This window comes from Staurois parvus, unplaced genomic scaffold, assembly GCF_062004578.1.
Source record: "Staurois parvus isolate SC_StPar_1 unplaced genomic scaffold, SC_StPar_1.0 ptg000343l, whole genome shotgun sequence".
Taxonomy (NCBI): Eukaryota; Metazoa; Chordata; class Amphibia; order Anura; family Ranidae; genus Staurois; species Staurois parvus.
In genome coordinates, this window is record NW_028318139.1 from 2619571 (window position 1) to 2641469 (window position 21899).

The 21899-nt window shown below is 46.7% G+C and overlaps 1 protein-coding gene across 1 annotated transcript in view; it reads right to left on the reverse strand.

The window, feature by feature from the left end:
- Positions 1-21899, reverse strand: part of LCP2 (lymphocyte cytosolic protein 2) — a 348123-nt gene that overhangs the window by 179242 nt on the left and 146982 nt on the right. The window contains exon 5 of the mRNA XM_089684306.1: positions 6040-6107. Coding sequence (XP_089540432.1) covers positions 6040-6107 — 68 coding nt within the window. The remainder of the gene's footprint in view (positions 1-6039; positions 6108-21899) is intronic.

Genomic DNA, 21899 nt, shown 5'->3' on the forward strand with positions numbered 1-21899 from the left:
TCTATATTCCTCAAAAGGTAAACTATGCAGAGCTAAAAACACTGCTTAAGATTTCATTGCAGCAGATGCGATGCACAGGGAGTTACAAGCTCGCTGGATTTCTGTCAGAACCATGAGATTTTTTTTCCTGCAATGTTTCTAACCACTACACTACTACCGTACATTTTTTAATAGAAGCTTGTGTATGAACCAGATCTGAGAAGCTCTGTATCATGTGATCGCTGTGATGACCAATCTCAGCAATCACAAATGTAAACACACTACTGTTTACATTGTTGATCCCTTCCTTTTTTCCTACCATGGAAAAGTAGAGGAAATAGCGATTTATGAATTGGGAATAATTAAATGCATCAGCAGCTGCTGTTGATCCATGTATTCATTTTCACTGAATATGGGATCTTTTTTTTAACACTTTCACCCTTTTTTAACCCCTTCTCTTATCCTGAACATATGTTCATTACCCCTTCATCCTTGTGTCACTATGTATGACCTATATTATGCTGTCTCTACAGCACCATTACCAAGCCCCATGTTTTAAGCTCCTCAATACCAGCATGTAATTTCCAAAAATGGGGTGTCTACTTTCTGAAAAGTGGTCACTTTGGGGGTTTTCATATTGTGCTGGCAAATGTATTTAATATGTTTTATCATGGAAATTAAGGTAAAGGATTTTTGTTTACTTTTGGTCTTTTTTATGTTTGAAAAAAACCCCTGCAGTTATCAAATACCACCAAAAGAATGCTCTATCTCAAAAAGTGATATAAAATTAATTTGGGTACAGCAGTCAATGAGCACTGAAAAATGATTCTAGAAATGAAGTAGTGTTACAGGCCGGTATTCAAGTGGTTAAAGTAGTTGTAAAGCTATTTTTTTCTAAAATAATAAACATGTTATACTTACATGTGATACAAAAGAAACGTATGGACTGCCACCCTAATCCCACATTAGTCAGCAGCTGCAACCACTTACGTGTTTTCTCCACCTAAATAAATATTAAGTTATAACTGGTGTTGGGCTGCTGCTGTGTGCACAAATCAAATACAAAAACTGGTATCAACTCCTCAAAGAAATTACTTAAAACTGTGTCTGTGAAAATCACAAATAAACAATAAAATAAAAATAAAAAATATAATTCATATGCATAAGTGCCCATAAAAATTCCCAGTATCTTAACTCTGCTTCACGTTACTCTTCATAGTTCATGCATGTACAGTGCATCCAGAAAGTATTCACAGCGCTTAAATTTTGCCACATTTTGGTATGTTACAGCCTTATTCCAAAATAGATTAAATTCATCTTTTTCCTCAACATTCTACAAACAATACCCCATAACGACAATGTGAAAGAAGTTCATTTTGAAATCTTTGCAATTTAACCAAAATAAAAAACGAAAAAAAACACATGTACATAAATATTCACAGCCTTTGCTCAATACTTTGTTGAAGTACCTTTAGCACCAATTACAGCCTCAAGTCATTTTGAGTATGATGCTACAAGCTTGGCACACCTATTTTTGGGCAATTTCTCCCATTCTTCTTTGCAGTACCTCTCAAGCTCCATCAGGTTGGATGGGAAGCGTTGGTGCACAGCCATTTTCAGATCTCTCCAGAGATATTAAATCGGGTTCAAGTCTGGGCTCTGGCTGGGCCACTCCAGGACATTCATAGAGTTGGCCCATAGCCACTCCTTTGTTATGTGGGCTGTTGGCTTAGGGTCATTGTCCTGTTTAAAGATGGACCGTCACCCCAGACTTAGGTCCAGAACAGGTTTTCATCAAGGATGTCTCTGTACATTGCTGCATTCAACTTTCCTTCGATCCAGTCTCCCAGTTCCTGCCGCTGAAAAACATCCCCACAGCATGATGCTGCCACCACCATGCTTCACTGTAGAGATGGTATTGGCCAGACATGACACTTGGTATTCAGGCCAAATAATTCATTCTTTGTTTCATCAGACCAGAGAGTTTTGTTTCTCATGGTCTGAGAGTCCCTTAGGTGCCTTTTGGCAAACTCCAAGTCCAGGCGGGCTGCTATTTGCCTTTTACTGAGGAGTTGCTTCCATCTGTCCACTCTACCTGATTGGTGGAGTGCTGCAGAGATGGTTGTTCTTCTGGAAGGTTCTCCTCTCTCCACAGAGAAATGCTGGAGATCTTTCAGAGTGACCCTCAGGTGCTTTGTTAGCTAAGGCCCTTCTCCCTCGATCACTCATTTTGGCTCTAGGAAGATTTCTGGTGGTTCTAAACTTCTTCCATTTATCGATGATGGAGGCCACTGTGCTCAATGGGACTTTCAATGCTGCAGAAATGTTTCTTTACCCTTCCCCAGATCTATGCCTTGATACAATCCTGTCTCAGAGGTCTAAGGACGAATTCCTTGGACTTCGTGGCTTGGTTTGTGCTCTGACATGCACTGTTAACTGTGGGACCTTATATAGACAAGTTTATGCCTTTCCTAATCATGTCCAATCAACTGAATTTCCCACAGGTGGACTCCAATCAAGTTGTGGAAACATCTCAAGGATGATAAGTGGAAACAGGATGCACAGATCTCAATTTTGAGAGTCATGGCAAAGGCTGTGAATACTTTTGTACATGTGTTTTTTTTTCGTTTTTTTTTAAATAAATTTCAAAGATTTCAAAACAAACTTCTTTCATGTTGTCATTATGGGTATTGTTGTAGAATGTTGAGGAAAAAAATTAATTTAATCCATTTTGGAATAATGCTGTAACATAGCAAAATGTGGCAAAAGTTAAGCTCTGTGAATACTTTCTGGATGCACTGTATGATAGAAAAAGTGCCTCTACCAATTCAAAATCAAGTAACTGATCCCCCAAACCCAGTGCTGCAAAGGATAAATTCTTCACACTCTGTGAAAACACCCACCATGTTACTACGGATGTGTTCAACCTAAATTCTTTGACCTATAAGCAAATGTAGGTAAAAAAATTGTTGACCCTTGTGCCTTGAATGAGCAAAACAACCAGGGGCCTCTTAATGCATGTATTGCACACTGATTCTTGTTTTGGAAAAGAAAAGGCGCTGTCCCTAATCAGGAGTTAATATGTAATTCCTCCACTCCACAGGTCCACAAGATGTTTCACTAGCCCACTTCAATTCTGAGGGTTACTGTGCCTTTACATTTCTAGTGCACCTCAACTTCCCTCTGCAAAGTTAACTCTGAGCCGACATAGATGCCACCATAGTGTAGTAATCCCAACCACAGTATCACTAGCTACTAGGTGATGCTGAGACTGGAAGAGTGGCGGGAGAGCTGTCAGATCCTGAGTGTGAGCCTTACATACAATGTGGTTTCAAGCATCCAAATAAAGTGTATATACCGCTCAGATGAAACACATAACTATCGTTCCGTGTGGGTGCCCAGCTCGGCTCGCCACGGTACAAACTGAACAAAAGAGTAAGTGGCTGCACAGCACCACAGAACTAAAGCAAAACAAATTCTTTAATATCTTCACAGTCAGACAAGCAATACAGACAGTATAGTACAAATTGTTGACACATTTCACACTCAAATAGCATGCTTATTTGTAATAGAAATGCGGTTTTAACCTATTTTAAACGTAGAGCATTTTGTAATAAATTTACTGGTGATTTAAATGACTACACTATGGTGGCATCTATGTCAGCAGAGGGACGTTGCAGTGCAGTCAAGACCTATATTTGACTTATATTTGCTTATGGGTCAAAGAATTAAGGTAAGAGCACATCGATAGTAATGTGGTGGGTGTTTTCACAGATTGTGAAGAATTTACCCTTTGCAGCACTGGGATTGCGGGATCAGTTCCTTGATTGAAATCGGTAGAGACACTGTTTCTATCATTCGTGCATTGACTATGAAGAGTGATGTGTAGCAGAGTGAAGACACTGGGAAATTTTATGGACACTTATGCATGTGAATGATATTTTTATTTTATATTTATGCCTGGAGGTTGCATGTTCTCTCTGCGTGGGTTTCCTCTGGGTACGGTGGCTTCCTCCTACACTCCAAAGACATACTGGTAGGTTAATTGTCTCCTGTCTAAATTGGCCCTAGTATTTGTGAAGTATGTGAGTTAGAGACTTTAGATTGTCAACTCCTTGAGGGTTAGGGACTGATGTGAATGTACAATATAAGTATAAATTGACGGCACTATATATGTACCTGTAATAAATAAATAATTTTTTGTTTATTTGTGATTTTCACAGACACTGTTTTGAGTAATTGCTGTGAGGTTTTGATACCAGTTTTTGTATTTCATTTGTGCACACAGCAACAGTGCAGTACCAGTTATAACTTATTCATATGTTGAATTTACATGCTGTCTCCAATGGTATTGCACAGAACATCCACAAATGTCTTCTTCTGGGGTCCCCTACTGCTCTAGGCTCCTTCTCTTCTAGGTACGCCATGATAGAAAGTCACTTCCTATGGGTGCACATCTGCAGGATCACTCCTGAGCCAGGCTGTGTGCATCTATAGCCACACACAGCGTGGCTCAGTCCCACCCCCTGCTCCCTCCTCACAGGATTTGATTGACAGCAGCAGGAACCAATGGCTCCCATTTTTCTCACTGTCCTGTCCTGGGAGGAGAGAGAGTACGGAGAGAGACACTGTTCTCGGGCAGAGTGCTGTAATGAGAAAGGACTCAGGTAATTATTTAGGGAGGTGGGGGAGGGGAGGGGGGGTAGGATATAACCAGTGGGACAATTTTTACCTTATTGCAGGGAATGCTGTAAGGTAACAAATGACTTATCTTTAGAACCACTTTAAAGAGACAAAACATGGGGAAATGTTACACTTTAAGGAACTTCAAGTTTAACTTCAACTTGAGCAGAATGCCCCACAAATCTTGGGCTTAGGGTACCAGGGGCCCCACAAGAACAGGGGGATCGATCTGGAGGCTGAAATATTGAAAAATAAAGCAAGCCATACATGGATTGAAATTCAGCTGGTTCAGCAGGAAATGGACAAATTTCAATCCGTGTATGAGCAGGCTGGTTGTACACAAGTTGACCTATTGATTGACTTGTGTACAACCAACCTGTTGGCAAATTTTCTCTCAATTAGCACTGCTGGCTATAGACAGCAGTACTAATCAGTGTATTCTGATGGAGTGGAAATCTCCCCAGAATACAACTGCTCAGCAGGAGGATAAATGTGTAGATGAGAGAATGAAGTAATTTTCTTTTATTCAACCCACTTGTTGAACAAAAAAAATGACTCATGTATGGACAGCCTAACAAAGTGCCTGTGATTCAGCATTGTTGTTACCGTAACACATTTTAAGACAGGTCAAGTTTACTTCTCATATAACATATATTTAAAAATAAAAGACAACAGGCCAGAATGTGAACATGTTTCCATAGATAGCAGGTTACATATTTCCATAGACAAACAATCTACCTTTTCTAACCGGTACTTCCACCAATGCCTTATTCCAAACCTAAGTAAGGGTGATGTCTGCTCATTCTGCCCTGTCCCTCCCCACATGTGCAGCCTCCTGGGATACATGTCACATGTCTCAGGTGGATACAGAACTAGTCTTCTTACTGTCCATGCCTTACACATGCACAATAAGAGCTGGCTGTAAGTCATAAAGAAGTCACAGTCTGCTCCCAAATCCAATATGGTGGTGTAGGATCCAAACTGCCTTTGGCTTTGGGTTGCAGGAAGGCAGCACTGGAATATGCAGCATTCACTGAGATGACATACTGGAAATTTTATGTAGTTTTATCTATTTGCTGTATTCTAATACATATACAAAAATATTAATATTAAAGTGCTACACTGTAAATTGATCTGAGTTTTGATTAGAACCTTTTTTTTTTTTTTAAAGAATCACGTCCATTTTGCAATGCCAGTCTCTTAAAAATGAATGGACTGCCTTAACACAGCAATTCACGATAAAGCATTGCATTAACACACATTTATCAACTTTATGAATAATGTGAATAGGCCAGTGTACAATTTTTTTACCAGTTGTTCTGCAAATTGGATGTTGATTTAACATACTTTTTTTAAAGCAATGGAAAATGTACTTACTTGTATCATAACCTGTTGAAGAGTGGTAAGGTGCATGTCCTCCTGAATAAAGTTTCTGGATTTCTGTTCTGTAGTAAGATTTAAAAAAAGTATTTTGGTAGAGAGCTAACCATTTGGAATATATTATCTTCTTTTGAATGTAAATAATCTTTTTTCTCTCTTACATTCCATTAACAGTACTTCTGTTGCCTATACATGGGCTCAAACAATTCATGGCTGACTTTGAGGTGACCCCAGGCCTACTGGTGATTGCTATTGTGCATCCTAGGTTTGCACTAAGGCCTCCTTCTAGTTGGACATTCTGGCCCTGATTTACTAATGTGCATAGACACATTTCTGTGGAATAAAGTCCAGTTTCATTAGCGTCTGTCTACTTTTAGACGGCAAAGACATTTACAAAAGAAAGTCTAACAAGTAGACTCGAAAGCGAATTTACTAACTAGGCACAATACAGGAATAAGTCTAAAAAAGCAGACGTCCTAGAAGCACGTCTAACAAAATAAAAAATCACTGCCGAAACATGTTCACATTGAAATTTGCTTTCCCAAATATCTGGACTTCACTTTAAACAATATATTACATTTCAAAAAAGTTTTCAATGGGTAAAAAATAGTTTTTTAAGGGAATTCATGACAGTCAAGAACTAAACGCTTTTCCAAGGTTGCAGGTATGCAAATGAGCATGTGCAAAACACAATTTAGTTGTCTGCCGTGGGCGCTTTCTTTTTAGACGCTGTTTAATAGTAAATCTCTGTGTGGAGTCCTCTGCAAGACGGCAATCGATCGTGTCTACTGTGTTTAACAAACAGCACTATTTGTAGCTAGGCATATCTTTATGTATTCTAATTTGATTTCCTTAGTTCTATTGATTCTGTTTTTGTTTCTTATCCTTTATCATTATTTCTGTAATGGTTTTACATATTTCTAAGATCTAGATAAAATATATTTTGACAGCTGAATCTAAAAATAAAGGTCGGCAATTAAAAAAAGAACAAAAAAAGGCATGGGGTCCCCCCTCCCATCCATACCAAGCCCTTCGGGTCTGGTATGGATCTTTGGGGAATCCCCATGCCAAAATTAAAAAAAAAATGGCATGGGGCGCCCCCCCCAAATCCATACCAGACACTTATCCGAGAATGCTGCCCAGCAGGTCAGGAAAGGGGGAGATGAGCGAGCGCCCCCCCCCCCCCCCGAACCATATCAGGCCACATATTTAAGAACTGTCAACCCAGCTCAGAGCAGAGGGCTGGTAGCCACCGTTGGGAATGGAACCTTTTTTTGTTTTTTTTTGGGGGGGTTGGCAGCGGCATACATCGTGATTGACGTTGGATCTACTTTGGAAGACATTCTTTTAGATTCTTCTTTTAATAAAGGACTTGTCAAAGACCATGTCCTGTCTTTTTTTACACACTTTTTGTGAATGAGTAGCGGTACCATGTACCCCATACTCATTCACATGGGGGGGCTGGGATCTGGGGGCCCCCTTGTTAAAGGGGGCTTCCAGATTCCGATAAGCCCCCCTCCCGCAGACCCCCACAACCACTGGCCAGGGTTGTGAGGAAGAGGCCAACATGGGGACAAGGTGCTTTGGGGGGAGCCCCCCTGCCCCAAAGCACCCCAAAATGTTGAGGGCATGTGACCTGATATGGTTCAGGAGGGAGGGCGCTCACTTTTCCCCCCCTTTCCTGACCTGCCGGGCTGCATGCTCGGATAAGGGTCTGGTATGGATTTGGGGGGGACCTCATGACATTTTTTTTTATTTTGGCATGGGGCTTCCCCTCAAGATCCATACCAGACCTGAAGGGCTTGATATGGATGGGAGGGGGGACCCCACGCCTTTTTTTATTTATTATGGTGCTGGTTTTTCAATGAAATTATCGCTTTTTTTTCTTCACTATAGCTCAGAAATTCAGCTGTCACTTTCCCCCAGCTAAAATAGAAAGTTTTCGTTGAGTTTATTTCCCTAAAGGAAACAATGTTTACTTTTAGTTTCTTAAAAGAAACAAAGTTTCCTGTAACTTCACAGTGCAGGGAGGAAAAAGTATGTGAACCTTTGGACTTAATAACTGGTTGACCCTCCTTTGGCAGCAATAACCTCAACCAAACGTTTCCTGTAGTTGCAGATCAGACCTGCACAACGATCTGGAGTAGTTTTGGATCACTCCTCTTCACAAAACTGTTTCAGTGTAGCAATATTCTTGGGATGTCTGGTGTGAATCGCTATCTTAAGGTCATGCCACAGCATTTCAATCGGGCTGAGGTCAGGACTCTGACTGGGCCACTCCAGAAGGCTGTTGAGACTTATACCACGGTCACATCAAGCCCAAATTTTAAAGCATGTGACTTACAGTGAAGTCGCATGATTTCAAAGTCGGGGGACATGCTGATTTCACCAAAAGTAGTGTATTCACTACTTTATAAATCGTTGCGGCTCCGACCAAGTTTGAACCACACCAATATGAACGCTCTAATAGCGGTCACATCGAGTGCGACTTGGCATTCAATTTGCATGACATTCAACTTGCAAATCATAATGCAAATTGCACCCTATTGTCTATTAGAGCAGTCACATGGGTGCGTTTCCGACACTGATTTTTAAAGCAGTACATGTATTACTTTTGTGGCAATTTGCATAGACCTCTGTGTCAGATGTCTTGCAAATCACAAGGAAATCAGCAACTTCACTGTAAGTCACACGATATCCAAATTGGCTTTGATGTGACCAGGGAGTAAGGTCTTTTTATGTTTGATTTCATAAGTGTTTTTTAGATTTATAGGAAATCCCGCATACTAGCAAAAGTGAATTGACATTTTCAGTATTGCATGCGAGATGTGGTCATATGCCTTAACTCATGCGGTAATCTGGAGTTAATTGTGCCCATAGTGCCCATAGTGCCAATAAATGTTGCCATGAGGTTCCCCCTGTTCAATTTTCTGTTGTATGCTGCACAGGTACACTTTACTGTTGCTTTCTTTCTGACTCTAATTTGTGGGGCCTGTATACCAAGGGTCAACGCAGGGGAGAAGAGGATTGGTGCTGGATAATCAGGTGCAATCACTTTCTCTGACCAAATAAATGACAGTGGTGGGTGTGGCCTTCATTGGGGGTTAGAGGAGGCGCTAGAGCAGCTGTCATACCGGAAATACGTCATCACGTTTGCAGAAGGACATTTGCACACACCCGGAAGTGGTAGTGGGGAGTCTTAGTGGATGGGAGTATAGTTAGGAGAGTTTAGTGGTAATATGCAAATCTATATTTTGGCTTTGTGAATTGTTCTTTTGTGGAATTCCAGACCACTTCTGGACATGGCAAGATTGCTGTTCTTGACCGAGGAGATGATCCTCATTTGCAGGGGAAACAAAACCAATAATTGTATTTTCAGTTGAAAACATGTCCGATTCCTAGACATATTGACGTACATAGCAGAGGTTCAAGGTATTCCATAGAAAAAGTTATTGTTCTTCCTAACTATACAGGTGACACAGACACAAACATACACCCAGGGCCACTGTTAGATATCACGGGGCCCCATACAGCCTACCTGACAGCCCCCCGCCACCAGAGAAAATATCCAAATTATATTTATGGTGAAAATACACTAAAAACATTATTAATGGACATAATCCCAACCAAATTCCTGTTAAATCTAAATGATAAAACTGTACTGAGTTCATAAATAAAGCTGTGTGTGTACTTGAGGTATTGGGGCTCATTCATATGGGTGCTGTGGCCTCTAGAGTTTGAATCAGTGGTTTGTTTTTGTGGCTGTCGCCGTTTGCAGGCAACCTATGTTACACTATGGAAATGCCGCAGGTCCTAATTTGACAAGCATATGGGTGCAGGTGTACAGCCCTGAACACAGACAGTGAGCATTCAGGGCCACTTCCCCACGCCTGCACACCTGTCAGATTAAAACCTGTATTCATACAGCTGCTGTGTGCCCATAGTGTAACAGGTGGCTCCAGCCACATGAACAACCCACTCATTCATGCTGTACAGGCCAGAGGACCTGTGTGAATGTGGCATTTTTTACTTTTTTTTCCTCAGCTCATTAATTTCAGTGGGCTGCCTAACCTGTGGGAACATGCAAAAATACTGCAGGCATATCATTTTAAAAGTGTGTTGCACCTAACTGCACAGTAGTGTGGTGCCATGCGTTTTGGTGGCTGTGAATGCATCTGTGTTTACTAGACGTGTAGAGGTGCAATTACGTTTTCATCATGGTACCTGCGCACACCTGCAAAGGACATTGCATTTCTTTGCTGTGGAGGAAAATGCTTGCTCTTGCATGCATTTCTGTACCACAAATGGTGTGAACAAGTCCTAAGGGTCAGTTCACACTATAGAAACACAGTCTAGATGTGTTTCAGATGTGTTTATGCATGTACTTTTTTGATGCATATTTAGAGTGTTCCAGTGCATTTTGGATGCATTTTTGACGTGTTCCACTGCATTTTCTTATGCATTCCAGTTAATTTTTTCCCCTCTCTCTTTCTTCAATTTAATTAGGGACATGTGCTTTTTACTGCATTCCAGGGCATTTTACCGTGTTCCAGTACAGTTCTATGCATAAACAATGCAGCCTGTTCGACTTTTTTGGCAGAACCTGCAACGCACTGGAACTGCAAGCACTGATGTGAACTATGACATTGACAACCATATAACCTTCTTTTTGTGCGTTTTGGATGCAGAAAAAGCAACTGAAACACATGTAGTGTGAACTGGCCCTAAAGGTTATTATAGATAAAGGAACGGGACTGACCAGGAATTGTGAATTCAATCAGACTAGTGGTGAGATACAATTAGGAATCTTATAATAATGCTAGATCCGAGCTGTAGGTGATAGGAAATGAGACACATCAAGAAGATCAGTAAATAAGTAGTTAAATAAAAAGAGTGAATACATAGATTTTCAGATGGAACAGGTGATGGGGGGGGGTCAAGTTGCAAGTTGTATAAGGAGAGAGGTTTAAGAGAAGAGAAACAAAGTTGCAATGAAATATAAACAGAAGGAAAATTGAAAGTTTCAAACTTGTCAGAAGCAGGAGCGGACTGACAACTCATGGGGCCCCCGGGCAATAGGGGATCATAGGGGCCCCTGTGTCCTTGCCCAAACTCAAAAAAGCCTGTGAACAAAAGGTACCAGGGGCATCTCATGGGGCCCCCTACTGACCCCGGGCCCTCTGGCAGTGCCTGAGTTTCCAAATAGTCAGTCTGCCCCTGGTCGGAAGAACAGGACGCAGGTAAGATTCACTCCCTTTCCACTTTCTAGTCAGTAGCCAAAATCCTAATTAATTGATCAAAATTCCTGGCACTGACAGAACCCTGGAAATTGACCTCCATATTTTGTCCATTCACAATAGTCTGTAATGTCAAGGAGCTTACAATCTAAGGCCAGAAACTCAAACATATACTAGGCCCAATTAACCTAACAGCATGTCTTTGTAATGTTGGCAGAAACACACCCATACAGGGAAAGTATGCAAACTCCAGACAGGTGTAGCCATGACTGGGATTAGAACCCATGACCCAAGTGCTGTAAATTCTGAGTACTAACCACTAAGCCACTGTAGCAAACAGAGTTTGAGCTGGAATGTAGAATAGTTACATGATTAACCACTTCCAGACACTTTTACCCCCTTCCTGTCCAGGCCAATTTTCAGCTTTCAGTCCTATCACACTTTGAATGACAATTGCGCGGTCATGCAACACTGTACCCATATGAATTTTTTAGCATTTTTTTGAGACAGATAAAGCTTTATTTTGGTGGTATTTATTCACCGCTGGGATTTTTATTTTTTTGCTATGCAAATTAAAAAGTCCAAAAATTTTGAAAAAAAGTGTTTTTCTTATAAGATTTTGCAAATAAATAGTATTTCATCATAAATCTTGGGCAAAATTTATTCTGTTCTATTTTTTGTAAAAAAAAATAACCCAAATTAGTTTATAAGCAAAAATTATCATTTTTAAACATTTTTTAATTATTTTTTTATATTATTTTTTATTTAATTTTTTTTAATGTACAGTCACCCTAGCAGTACTATATCACCATGGTGACACTTTACTACTTGTGGGGTGTGAAGAAGATTTTTTTTTTTTTACACTGATTGCTTTTACACCCATAAAGTATGTAAAAGCAATAATTTCTCCTTCTCCCTAGCTGCATTCTTGCAGCCATTGAGAACTACTGAGTGAGCTGTGTTTGGTCACAGCTTGTCACATGGTACAAGGCTGTTGTGAATAGCCTTGTACCATGTGACCTCTGTGATCATTCACAGATTTCACACATAGTAAGCAATGATGTCACAAGTGACATCTTGCTTACTATTCTGCATGTGATCACTGATTGGCCAATCAGTGATCACATGATCGGGACCTCGTACAGAGGTCCCGTCCGACGATCGGTGTTCCACTGGGGTTTATTTACTAAACCTGGTTGACTCAGAATCTTGTCCACTTCTGCATAAAAACCAATCAGCTTCCAGGTTTTATTGCTGAAGCTTAACTGAACATGCTGAGGTTAGAAGCTGATTGGCTACCATGCACAGGTGCCCAAGATTCTGAGTCAACCAGGTTTAGTAAATAAACCCCACTGTGTCCAGAGGACACAGCGGGCACTGGATCGCGGTGCTGCGCATTCCCGGCCACCCGACCCTGCACTGCCACCGTCCGACCGTTTATATACAATGGCCAAACGGGAGGTGGTTAAGGAGAATGAAGATGTATCATTATATTGGCACATAAAAATGCTAACGGGACAAAGCCCGTGCTTGTGCGCCACCTAGCGACCATATCCAGCATTGCTCCTAGAAATGAGTCTAAACGGACTGTGTATTTACTAAGGGGATTGTGCCTAGAAAGTAGACTCTTTTCCAATCAGCTTGTTAGACTCTTTTCTGAAGACTGACAGGTCTTAAGTGATATAATTGAGTCTGCCTGAATGTTCAGCATCTGCTGGTAGACTCAATTCTTAGTAAATCAGGGCCTCTATGTCCACCTGTATAAGTTGTCAAACCACATGAACTATTTCATCATGGTTCAATGTCCCTCAGAGGAACACCCCACCCTACCAAAGAATAATTTCAGTTACTCTTTCATAAGTCTCTTTCAGTGCTTCAGGTACTTGTGTGCTTTTTCTTTCTTTCATTAACCATTGTTCATGATACCCGGAGGAAAAAAAGATGATGCAGGTACCCTAGTAAACTCTGAGCAGTGGCATACTACTAGGGTTGCCACCTCATTCCTTTAAACCCAAACACATATTAATTACACAGGTTCTGGGCTGATTAAGGTGGTAATTAAACTCACTTAGTGTCTTATATGTGTTAAATTAGCCTCAGAACCTGTGTATTTTACATGTGTTTGGGTTTAAAGGGATGAGGTGGCAACCCTACATACTACATTAGCTATACCTGTCAAAAAATGCTTTGAACTATCTTTTATTACTGCATTTGTGCATTTTAAGGGTTTATCCCTGCATTTATGCTGTGGATACGTGGGATGAAGGAACACATGCAAGTGAGCCTGAGTTTGTGATAGATCACTTGGTTTGAGAAAGATGCTCATACATGATAACTGGTCCTCGTTCATTTTTACTACCATAATTACATTTGTTGTGACAGTGGCAGACATTCCTACTAGAGATGAGCGAATCGAACATGGCGAAGTGGAATTCGTTTCGAATATCAGGAAAAATTCGATTCGCGCCGAATCCGAAAATTAGCAAACTTCGGATACACGAATCAAATTTTCCCAAAAATGGCGGCGACATGTGTGGCGACGGAGCGGGGATCTCTGGGAAGGCGCGCAGACAAGGCGCGCTGACCCATAATGCATTCATTCATGACATGTGATCGCATTAGCCAATCAGCAGCCAGCACTGTGTAATGGTGGAGCTATAAATTGCGGCCATCTTACAATTCTCCATTAGCCTCCGGTCATTCAAGAGAGACAGACCTGTCTGTATTAGGGACAGAGTTAGGGCCAGAGAGACTTTAGGGCCACAGAATCGTTACTTAGGGACACAGAATCGTTACTCAGGGACACAGAATTGTTACTCAGGGACACAGAATTGTTACTCAGGGACAGACACAGAATTGTTACTCAGGGACACAGAATTGTTACTGAGGGACACAGAATCGTTACTGAAGGACACAGAATTGTTACTCAGGGACACAGAATTGTTACTCAGGGACACAGAATTGTTACTCAGGGACAGACACAGAATTGTTACTCAGGGACACAGAATTGTTACTCAGGGACAGACACAGAATTGTTACTCAGGGACACAGAATTGTTACTCAGGGACACAGAATTGTTACTCAGGGACACAGAATCGTTACTGAGGGACACAGAATCGTTACTGAGGGACACAGAATTGTTACTCAGGGACACAGAATTGTTACTCAGGGACAGACACAAAATTGTTACTGAGGGACAGACACAGAATTGTTACTCAGGGACAGACACAGAATTGTTACTCAGGGACACAGAATTGTTACTCAGGGACACAGAATCGTTACTGAGGGACACAGAATCGTTACTCAGGGACACAGAATTGTTACTCAGGGACACAGAATCGTTACTCAGGGACACAGAATCGTTACTCAGGGACACAGAATCGTTACTCAGGGACACAGAATTGTTACTCAGGGACACAGAATTGTTACTGAGGGACACAGAATCGTTACTCAGGGACACAGAATCGTTACTCAGGGACACAGAATCGTTACTCAGGGACACAGAATCGTTGAATTAAAGAGTATGTCAGACAACACGCAGAGGAGTGGCAGAGGAGGCAATGTTTCAGGAGCGAGCAGACGTGGCAGCAGAGGAAGGGGTCGAGGCAGCACTAGTCGCAGCCAGAGGCCAGTGCTCCCGGTGTCATCCAGCGGTCGTGTCTCCACCGACAACCCTGCCGTCATCGATTGGTTGGCTCGGTCGTCTTCCTCTTCCCAGGTCACCTCTGACACCTACAGCCAACGGTCGGTGGGTACGTCAGACACAACCGTTAGTTGGCATGGCCCGGGAGCAAGCCCACTGAAATCACGTGTCCTCTACCTGCCCCTGTCCTTTGGTGTTCCCTCACCAAGCGAAGTATCGCATGCTGTGGGCTCAGCCCCACTGTACAGTGAGGAAGAGCTAACAGAGGGCGGTCAGGAACGGGGGGAGACATCCGCCTCTTCAGCAGCCAGGCGAAGAAGTACTGGCGAGGAGAGTGGCTCGGTAGCCGGTCTAGAGACAGGTCTGTCTCCTGACCCACACGCAGCCGAGGGGGCTAGTAGTGAGGCGGAGACCCTAATTGATGATGATGAGGCTGATCGCACTTGGCAGCCTCGTCGTCATCTGCCAGGCCCGTAATCTGCCATGGGCCCCCGTACCGACTCCTCATGCTGCTGCCAGGCACGTAATCTGTCATGGGCCCCTGTACCGCCTCCTCATGCTGCTGCCAGGTCCAGAGTGTGTCATGGGTCCCTGTACGGCCTCCCATTGCTGCTGTCTCCATCGCCACACTCTGCCATGTGCCACTTTCAGGTCTCCTCACACTGCTGGTGGGTTCCATTTTGTCATAGGGTGCTGGCAGATTACGGGCCTCCCATTGCTGCTGCCAGGCCCGTAATCTGTCATGGGCCCCTGTACCGCCTCCTCATGCTACTGCCAGGTCCAGAGTGTGTCATGGGTCCCTGTACGGCCTCCCATTGCTGCTGTCTCCATCGCCACACTCTGCCATGTGCCACTTTCAGGTCTCCTCACACTGCTGGTGGGTTCCATTTTGTCATAGGGTGCTGGCAGATTACGGGCCTCCCATTGCTGCTGCCAGGCCCGTAATCTGCCATGGGCCCCCGTACCGACTCCTCATGCTGCTGCCAGGCCCGTAATCTGTCATGGGCCCCTGTACCGCCTCCTCATGCTGCTGCCAGGTCCAGAGTGTGTCATGGGTCCCTGTACGGCCTCCCATTGCTGCTGTCTCCATCGCCACACTCTGTCATGTGCCACTTTCAGGTCTCCTCACACTGCTGGTGGGTTCCATTTTGTCATAGGGTGCTGTATGGCCTCCCATTGCTGCTGCCAGGCCCGTAATCTGCCATGGGCCCCCGTACCGACTCCTCATGCTGTGACGTTGCAACAAGGTGGAATTCAACCCTACATATGTTAGACCGCCTTTACGAACAGTGAAAGGCCATCACCGATTTCCTGATGTTACAAGCGGATAAAGGTACTCCCCTGTGTAACTTAGATGTCAGCCATTGGCAGCTCATGCGTGACACCTGCCACTTGCTCAGGCCCTTTGAGGAGGCCACGCTATTCGTGAGTCGGCAGGACTATGGGATGAACGACGTCATTCCTCTGTTGCACGTCCTGGAACAAATGCTGTTAACAATGGCTGGTCAGGGTGCGGTAGATGTGGCGCACAGATCTCAACGCCACATGACCCCTGTGGGGGCAGGACAGGAAGAAGAGGAGGAGGTAGAGGAGGACATTGGTGCTCAGGAATTATTGAGTGAAATGGGTGGTTTTTCCACTCAGCGGACAGGAGTGGAGGAGCAGGAGCATCTGGTAGAGGAGGAGGAGGAGACAGAGGACCCAGACGCACCGTGGCAGTATGCTGTGGAAATGGAGGCAGGGAGTCCCTCGCATTCCTTGGCACAAATGGCCCATAGCATGCTCGGTTGCTTGCGTAGCGACAGCCGAATAATAACCATCAGACAGAGGGATGACTTTTGGCTGTCCACCTTGTTGGACCCTCGCTACCGTTCAAAAATGGTGGCCTTTTTCACACCTGCTGAGAGGGAGGCCAAAATAAAGTACTATAAAAACCACCTATGTAGTCAGTTGGTCTCTGCCTTTCTGCGCCAACGTCCATCCTCAGACACTGTGGGCCCTGTGAGCTCGCGTTCCGCTGCCATGGCAGCAGGGGAGGGGTGGGGTGGTAGGAGCAGTGGCAGCTCCACCAGCAGCGGCTGCCTCAGTCTGCAGTCGATGATGAGTAACTTTCTTCACCAGCGCAGTGAGGAAACTACTAACCAGCCGCAGCAGCAGCAGCATCAGGTGGACCTGGAGCAGGACCTCAAACAACAGGCTTGGGCCTACTTGGACAGCAGCCTGCCAACCGAGGTAGACAATCTCCTTGACTACTGGGCAACGAAACTTGACCTTTGGCCCCAACTAGCTGAATATGCCCTTGAAAGGCTGTCATGCCCGGCCAGTAGCGTGGCATCAGAGCGCGTGTTTAGTGCGGCAGGAGGTATTGTAACTCCGCGGAGGACACGACTGTCCACCCAAAGTGTGGAGAGACTCACGTTTGTGAAAATGAATCAGGCGTGGATTAGTCTGGATTTCAAACCACCAGTTCCTGACACAACTGACTAAATCCGCCATGAATCATGCCCCAAACATGTTAATATTTTTAACATAGGCCTCTGTATGGCCTTCAATTTAAGCTGCTTACGCTTCGCCACTCTGCCATGGGCCCCTGTACCGCCTCCTCTTGCTGCTGCCAGGTCCAGAGTGTGTCATGGGTCCCTGTACGGCCTCCCATTGCTGCTGTCTCCATCGCCACACTCTGCCATGTGCCACTTTCAGGTCTCCTCACACTGCTGGTGGGTTCCATTTTGTCATAGGGTGCTGGCAGATTACGGGCCTCCCATTGCTGCTGCCAGGCCCGTAATCTGCCATGGGCCCCCGTACCGACTCCTCATGCTGCTGCCAGGCCCGTAATCTGTCATGGGCCCCTGTACCGCCTCCTCATGCTGCTGCCAGGTCCAGAGTGTGTCATGGGTCCCTGTACGGCCTCCCATTGCTGCTGTCTCCATCGCCACACTCTGCCATGTGCCACTTTCAGGTCTCCTCACACTGCTGGTGGGTTCCATTTTGTCATAGGGTGCTGGCAGATTACGGGCCTCCCATTGCTGCTGCCAGGCCCGTAATCTGTCATGGGCCCCTGTACCGCCTCCTCATGCTGCTGCCAGGCCCGTAATCTGTCATGGGTCCCTGTACGGCTTCCCATTGCTGCTGTCTCCATCGCCACACTCTGCCATGTGCCACTTTCAGGTCTCCTCACACTGCTGGTGGGTTCCATTTTGTCATAGGGTGCTGGCAGATTACGGGCCTCCCATTGCTGCTGCCAGGCCCGTAATCTGCCATGGGCCCCTGTACCGCCTTCTCATGCTGCTGCCAGGCCCGTAATCTGTCATGGGTCCCTGTACGGCCTCCCATTGCTGCTGTCTCCATCGCCACACTCTGCCATGTGCCACTTTCAGGTCTCCTCACACTGCTGGTGGGTTCCATTTTGTCATAGGGTGCTGGCAGATTACGGGCCTCCCATTGCTGCTGCAAAGCCCGTAATCTGTCATGGGCCCCTGTACCGCCTCCTCATGCTGCTTCCAGGCCCGTAATCTGTCATGGGTCCCTGTACGGCCTCCCATTGCTGCTGTCTCCATCGCCACACTCTGCCATGTGCCACTTTCAGGTCTCCTCACACTGCTGGTGGGTTCCATTTTGTCATAGGGTGCTGGCAGATTACGGGCCTCCCATTGCTGCTGCCAGGCCCGTAATCTGCCATGGGCCCCTGTACCGCCTCCTCATGCTGCTGCCAGGTCCAGAGTGTGTCATGGGTCCCTGTACGGCCTCCCATTGCTGCTGTCTCCATCGCCACACTCTGCCATGTGCCACTTTCAGGTCTCCTCACACTGCTGGTGGGTTCCATTTTGTCATAGGGTGCTGGCAGATTACGGGCCTCCCATTGCTGCTGCCAGGCCCGTAATCTGTCATGGGCCCCTGTACCGCCTCCTCATGCTGCTGCCAGGCCCATAATCTGTCATGGGTCCCTGTACGGCCTCCCATTGCTGCTGTCTCCATCGCCACACTCTGCCATGTGCCACTTTCAGGTCTCCTCACACTGCTGGTGGGTTCCATTTTGTCATAGGGTGCTGGCAGATTACGGGCCTCCCATTGCTGCTGCCAGGCCCGTAATCTGCCATGGGCCCCTGTACCGCCTCCTCATGCTGCTGCCAGGTCCAGAGTGTGTCATAAGTCCCTGTACGGCCTCCCATTGCTGCTGTCTCCATCGCCACACTCTGCCATGTGCCACTTTCAGGTCTCCTCACACTGCTGGTGGGTTCCATTTTGTCATAGGGTGCTGGCAGATTACGGGCCTCCCATTGCTGCTGCCAGGCCCGTAATCTGCCATGGGCCCCTGTACCGCCTCCTCATGCTGCTGCCAGGTCCAGAGTGTGTCATGGGTCCCTGTACGGCCTCCCATTGCTGCTGTCTCCATCGCCACACTCTGCCATGTGCCACTTTCAGGTCTCCTCACACTGCTGGTGGGTTCCATTTTGTCATAGGGTGCTGGCAGATTACGGGCCTCCCATTGCTGCTGCCAGGCCCGTAATCTGTCATGGGCCCCTGTACCGCCTCCTCATGCTGCTGCCAGGCCTGTAATCTGTCATGGGTCCCTGTACGGCCTCCCATTGCTGCTGTCTCCATCGCCACACTCTGCCATGTGCCACTTTCAGGTCTCCTCACACTGCTGGTGGGTTCCATTTTGTCATACGGTGCTGGCAGATTACAGGCCTCCCATTGCTGCTGCCAGGCCCGTAATCTGCCATGGGCCCCTGTACCGCCTCCTCATGCTGCTGCCAGGCCCGTAATCTGTCATGGGTCCCTGTACGGCCTCCCATTGCTGCTGTCTCCATCGCCACACTCTGCCATGTGCCATTTTCAGGTCTCCTCAAACTGCTGGTGGGTTCCATTTTGTCATAGGGTGCTGGCAGATTACGGGCCTCCCATTGCTGCTGCCAGGCCCGTAATCTGCCATGGGCCCCCGTACTGACTCCTCATGCTGCTGCCAGGCCCGTAATCTGCCATGGGCCCCCGTACCGACTCCTCATGCTGCTGCCAGGCCCGTAATCTGTCATGGGCCCCTGTACCGCCTCCTCATGCTGCTGCCAGGTCCAGAGTGTGTCATGGGTCCCTGTACGGCCTCCCATTGCTGCTGTCTCCATCGCCACACTCTGCCATGTGCCACTTTCAGGTCTCCTCACACTGCTGGTGGGTTCCATTTTGTCATAGGGTGCTGGCAGATTACGGGCCTCCCATTGCTGCTGCCAGGCCCGTAATCTGCCATGGGCCCCTGTACCGCCTCCTCATGCTGCTGCCAGGTCCAGAGTGTGTCATGGGTCCCTGTACGGCCTCCCATTGCTGCTGTCTCCATCGCCACACTCTGCCATGTGCCACTTTCAGGTCTCCTCACACTGCTGGTGGGTTCCATTTTGTCATAGGGTGCTGGCAGATTACGGGCCTCCCATTGCTGCTCCCAGGCCCGTAATCTGCCATGGGCCCCTGTACCGCCTCCTCATGCTGCTGCCAGGTCCAGAGTGTGTCATGGGTCCCTGTACGGCCTCCCATTGCTGCTGTCTCCATCGCCACACTCTGCCATGTGCCACTTTCAGGTCTCCTCACACTGCTGGTGGGTTCCATTTTGTCATAGGGTGCTGGTAGATTACGGTGCTCCCATTGCTGCTGCCAGGCCCGTAATCTGTCATGGGCCCCTGTACGGCCTCCCATTGCTGCTGTCTCCATCGCCACACTCTGCCATGTGCCACTTTCAGGTCTCCTCACACTGCTGGTGGGTTCCATTTTGTCATAGGGTGCTGGCAGATTACGGGCCTCCCATTGCTGCTGCCAGGCCCGTAATCTGTCATGGGCCCCTGTACCGCCTCCTCATGCTGCTGCCAGGCCCGTAATCTGTCATGGGTCCCTGTACGGCCTCCCATTGCTGCTGTCTCCATCGCCACACTCTGCCATGTGCCATTTTCAGGTCTCCTCACACTGCTGGTGGGTTCCATTTTGTCATAGGGTGCTGGCAGATTACGGGCCTCCCATTGCTGCTGCCAGGCCTGTAATCTGCCATGGGCCCCTGTACCGCCTCCTCATGCTGCTGCCAGGTCCAGAGTGTGTCATGGGTCCCTGTACGGCCTCCCATTGCTGCTGTCTCCATCGCCACACTCTGCCATGTGCCACTTTCAGGTCTCCTCACACTGCTGGTGGGTTCCATTTTGTCATAGGGTGCTGGCAGATTACGGGCCTCCCATTGCTGCTGCCAGGCCCGTAATCTGCCATGGGCCCCTGTACCGCCTCCTCATGCTGCTGCCAGGTCCAGAATGTGTCATGGGTCCCTGTACGGCCTCCCATTGCTGCTGTCTCCATCGCCACACTCTGCCATGTGCCACTTTCAGGTCTCCTCACACTGCTGGTGGGTTCCATTTTGTCATAGGGTGCTGGCAGATTACGGGCTTCCCATTGCTGCTGCCAGGCCCGTAATCTGTCATGGGCCCCTGTACCGCCTCCTCATGCTGCTGCCAGGCCCGTAATCTGTCATGGGTCCCTGTACGGCCTCCCATTGCTGCTGTCTCCATCGCCACACTCTGCCATGTGCCACTTTCAGGTCTCCTCACACTGCTGGTGGGTTCCATTTTGTCATAGGGTGCTGGCAGATTACAGGCCTCCCATTGCTGCTGCCAGGCCCGTAATCTGCCATGGGCCCCTGTACCGCCTCCTCATGCTGCTGCCAGGCCCGTAATCTGTCATGGGTCCCTGTACGGCCTCCCATTGCTGCTGTCTCCATCGCCACACTCTGCCATGTGCCATTTTCAGGTCTCCTCACACTGCTGGTGGGTTCCATTTTGTCATAGGGTGCTGGCAGATTACGGGCCTCCCATTGCTGCTGCCAGGCCCGTAATCTGCCATGGGCCCCCGTACTGACTCCTCATGCTGCTGCCAGGCCCGTAATCTGCCATGGGCCCCCGTACCGCCTCCTCATGCTGCTGCCAGGCCCGTAATCTGTCATGGGCCCCTGTACC